Source organism: Eretmochelys imbricata, chromosome 3, assembly GCF_965152235.1.
Source record: "Eretmochelys imbricata isolate rEreImb1 chromosome 3, rEreImb1.hap1, whole genome shotgun sequence".
Lineage (NCBI taxonomy): Eukaryota > Metazoa > Chordata > Testudines > Cheloniidae > Eretmochelys > Eretmochelys imbricata.
Genome location: NC_135574.1, coordinates 18,092,657 through 18,096,518, shown reverse-complemented (window position 1 = coordinate 18,096,518; position 3,862 = coordinate 18,092,657). Strand labels below are relative to the sequence as shown.

The 3,862-nt window shown below is 37.7% G+C and overlaps 1 protein-coding gene across 2 annotated transcripts in view; it reads right to left on the bottom strand.

The window, feature by feature from the left end:
- Positions 1-838: 838 nt before the first annotated feature.
- Positions 839-3,862, bottom strand: part of ITSN2 (intersectin 2) — a 126,884-nt gene continuing 123,860 nt past the window's right edge. For both annotated transcript variants that reach the window (XM_077812446.1, XM_077812447.1), the window contains exon 39: positions 839-2,861. In XM_077812446.1, the coding sequence (XP_077668572.1) occupies positions 2,704-2,861 (158 nt within the window). In that variant the 3' untranslated portion in view covers positions 839-2,703. The remainder of the gene's footprint in view (positions 2,862-3,862) is intronic.

Sequence of the window (3,862 nt, the reverse complement as noted above, 5' to 3'; positions counted from 1 at the left end):
GCTGTGAAACGTTTGCATTGAAAAGAAATAAATCACCAACATTTTCCCTCCCTTCCCAGCCATTATATAGCCTGTCTTTTTAACAATCCCAGAGACTGCCTAACTACACAGACAACAAGCAAGACAGGAAAAAACATTTCTAGAATCTGCACATTACTACATAAGGTGGTCTGTTACGACTCCTGGTCTGATTTAGGGATAGCTCAGTGGTTTGAGCATTGGCCTGCTAAACCCAGGGTTGTGAGTTCAATCCTTGAGGGGGCCATTTAGGGATCTGGGGCAAACACGGGGGACTGGTCCTGCTTTGAGCAGGGGGTTGGACTAGATGACCTCCTGAGGTCCCTTCCAACTCTGATATTCTATGATTCTATACTTCAGATATCAAAATGTGCAGTGAAAACGTGTTAGGGAAAGCAGGTCCCTGGGTTGTCCTTTTCATGACCTTGAAGGAGATCAACATTCACTTACTAGTTCCAGATCTTGTTTATTTTTCAGTAGGCCAGAACTCTGAGGATGGGGCACCTTGAGAACCTCAAAAACAAATCCCGTCTGAATAACGAGCAACTCAAAGTGCCCCTGGCCAGCCATCCTCAGTTTGATGGGGGACAGGTAACTGTAGCTTCTGTAGTAGTTAAACAACATTCTCAAGGAAGAAAAGGAGTACTTGTGGCACCTTAGAGACTAACCAATTTATTTGAGCATGAGCTTTCGTGAGCTACAGCTCACTTCATCAGCATCTGATGAAGTGAGCTGTAGCTCACGAAAGCTCATGCTCAAATAAATTGGTTAGTCTCTAAGGTGCCACAAGTACTCCTTTTCTTTTTGCGAATACAGACTAACACGGCTGTTACTCTGATTCTCAAGGAACTGTTTGAACTGGTATTTACTTCACTGTTAAAACTTTGTAAGTGAAAACAAACATATGCGTCTGAAGTATAAAATAAAGTTTGCTTACTAATATCACGCCACATTTGAAAGACTTTCTTTCAGGTGCACAAACTGAGATGACTTTTAGCAACAAATGGTCCTAGAAAGATTGAGTTATCCACCACCAGGCATGGAAATAGAAGGCACATATTTCTGGAAGACCAGTACTTAAAATTCCAGCTGTATTCACTTCTGCCAATATTCTACAAATTGAATAGTTTCAAAACCTTTAAAATATTGGGCCATTACCCCTGTCTCACTAGGGGTAGGCTGCAATTAAATACAAAATGCAAAGGTTTGGCAATCACACCTTATTTTCTCACAACAAAATGCTGTCCCCTTAAGATGTATAAAACAAACATGATTCCCATCAATTAGATAGACACAATCTCTCAAAAGCTGCCAAGATTTTTTTTTTTTTTTTATTTAGGACTAGAAAAATTGAACCACAGAAAACTGTTAAAACTTAAGTCTGACTTAAAAACTTAGGTCTGACTTAAGTCCAGCAAAGAAAGGGTATTCAGGCTGGTAATCAGGTTTGAAACTCTGTTAGGCATTATTAGGTATTGTAGCACCTGTGGGATACAAATTCATTCATTGTCTGGAATTGAATGCAATGCTTAAAGGTCCACAAGGCAAATTCAGGATGCAATAACATGGTTACTATTTGTCAAACACTTTGAAAAACAAACCCCCTTTTACCAGTCCTGATTTTCATGTGGGGAGGAAGATTTTGCTTGCAACAAATTTCAGTTCTACAAACCCCTACTGGACTAGCAGTTCCCATGGCAAACAAAATTTACATTTTAATAGTCTTTCCTTGAATTTAGTCCTTGTAAGTTACTTCCCATTATTTCCCATTCACCTGTACAATAAAATATATTTTTTTTAAATCAATATGCATCAGTAAATATATGTAGACAAATTACATTAATAAACTTATATTTTTCACTCTGTATGTACATGTTGGCAATGACAAAGCATTAAGATACACATCCCACGGAGATCTGCAAAACCAAGTAATTTTACACAAATAATTTAGGAAAATTAAAAGTTGAAAAATATTCTTCCACATTATTGTAGGTCACACACAATATTTAAAATAAATCATTTTTTCTACTTACTCTTTTTAACCACATTGTCTCTGCCAGAAGTGATTAATACAACCGAACCAGAAAGAAAAATCAAGTTGCAATTTCTTATTCAGTGCAGAACTGTTTCAAGTAAAGAACTGCATTTGATTTTTTTTTTTTAAAGAACATACAGCATTTTAGAGCCTCCACAAATGCGAAGGCTTCAGCATTTAATCCCTATAATTAACACCCTGAGAAGGGAATATTCCAGTGGATATCACTTTTCAGATTTCAAATGGAATGATTCTAGCCTTCAACTAAACCATTCCTCAGTCTATATGTTAGACTAAGTGGTAACATTATATATACATACATTTTGATGCCAAAATACTATTTAATACTTTTTATGGCCCTGAAAACAGAAACATTGGCATCTGAACACAACAAAAATGTCGATATTAATAAAAAAAAGGCACTGAGCTACAGTATCTTATATACAGTAAATTTTGCATTTGCATAGATCACCAGCAATTGAAGACTCAGCAAAGAAATCATATACAACGGATAATTAGGAAGAGTGATGATGCAACAGGAATTCTTGCTCAGTAACTGGCTTGGAGCAATGAATGAGTTGTAAAATGCTTTCAGCTCTGGTGGAGGTGGCCAAGCTGTCAGCTTTGTCTTTTAAAATAAAAATGTTTTCTTAAAGGAGTGTTTTCTGCTCAAAGAGCTGCAAATCAAAGCGGACCCAAACCTCCCCGGTTGGAACCTCATGCAGCAGTAAACGTTTAGTTGTAGGTCCCTTGCTCTCCTGTTCTGTTCTGATTTTTGCTACTGGAACTTCAGTGCGACCCAAGAAATCTGTTGAACAAATGTAAGTGAACAGCATTAGCTATAAATCTTAGATTAGAAAACCTGAGCAAACAAGGCAAGCACTAACATTAGACAAGCATTTAGAATGGCTTAATAGCTCTATGTAATATAAAGAGAAATGGACACCTATCACAGATGTCAGAGCTGAGAAGGACTTCTTGGATCATCATCTAGTGCTCAAGAGTTTCTCAAAGTGCCTAGTGCACTTTCCTTGGAATCCCCTAGCCATGACTACTTCCCATAGTAGACTAGATTAGTTTAGATTACCTCATGTTCTGGGAGCCCCTAAGCCTAGGACTGCCAGAAGCTGGGACTGGAAAACAGGGTATGGATCACTTGATAATTGCCCTGTTCTGTTCAATCCCTCTGATGTATCTGGCACTGGCCACTGTTGGAGACAGAATATTGGGCTAGATGGACCATTGGTCTGACCCAATATGGCCATTCTTACGTTCTTATGTTAGGCAATTCAGTTGTTCCCATTACTGTTAATGTATTTATCATATAAAGCTTGAATTTTTATGCGTGTAGTAACTCCCAGTCATAGGAAGTAAGAGAACGATACTAAAGAGTAACACCTCAGCAAACACAAGCCTACTGTTCAGCCAGTATAATCATCCTGCACAACTTAGAAGATGAAAGGGACTTTTTGCTAGATAAGAGTTCTAGAAGCACAGAGCTAAAAAATATTAGAAGTGATACTTTCCACTTATGTCTTTGATCTAAGGATCTCAAAATGCTTCACAAACATCAGTTCATTTCTAATACCATCCCTTTCAAATACAAATATTCTCATTTTACAAATGGAGACAGAAGCTAAGTGACTTACCCTAGTTTTCACAATGAATCAGTTGCCGTGCCAAGAAGAAAACCAAGGGGTTTAACTGCCTTAACTCAGCCACTTTTAATTAGATTTATGTATTTTATTCTCTCCATGAGGAATGATGATTCTGAACAACAGTCCTACAGGTGTGTTTACAAGGATACAG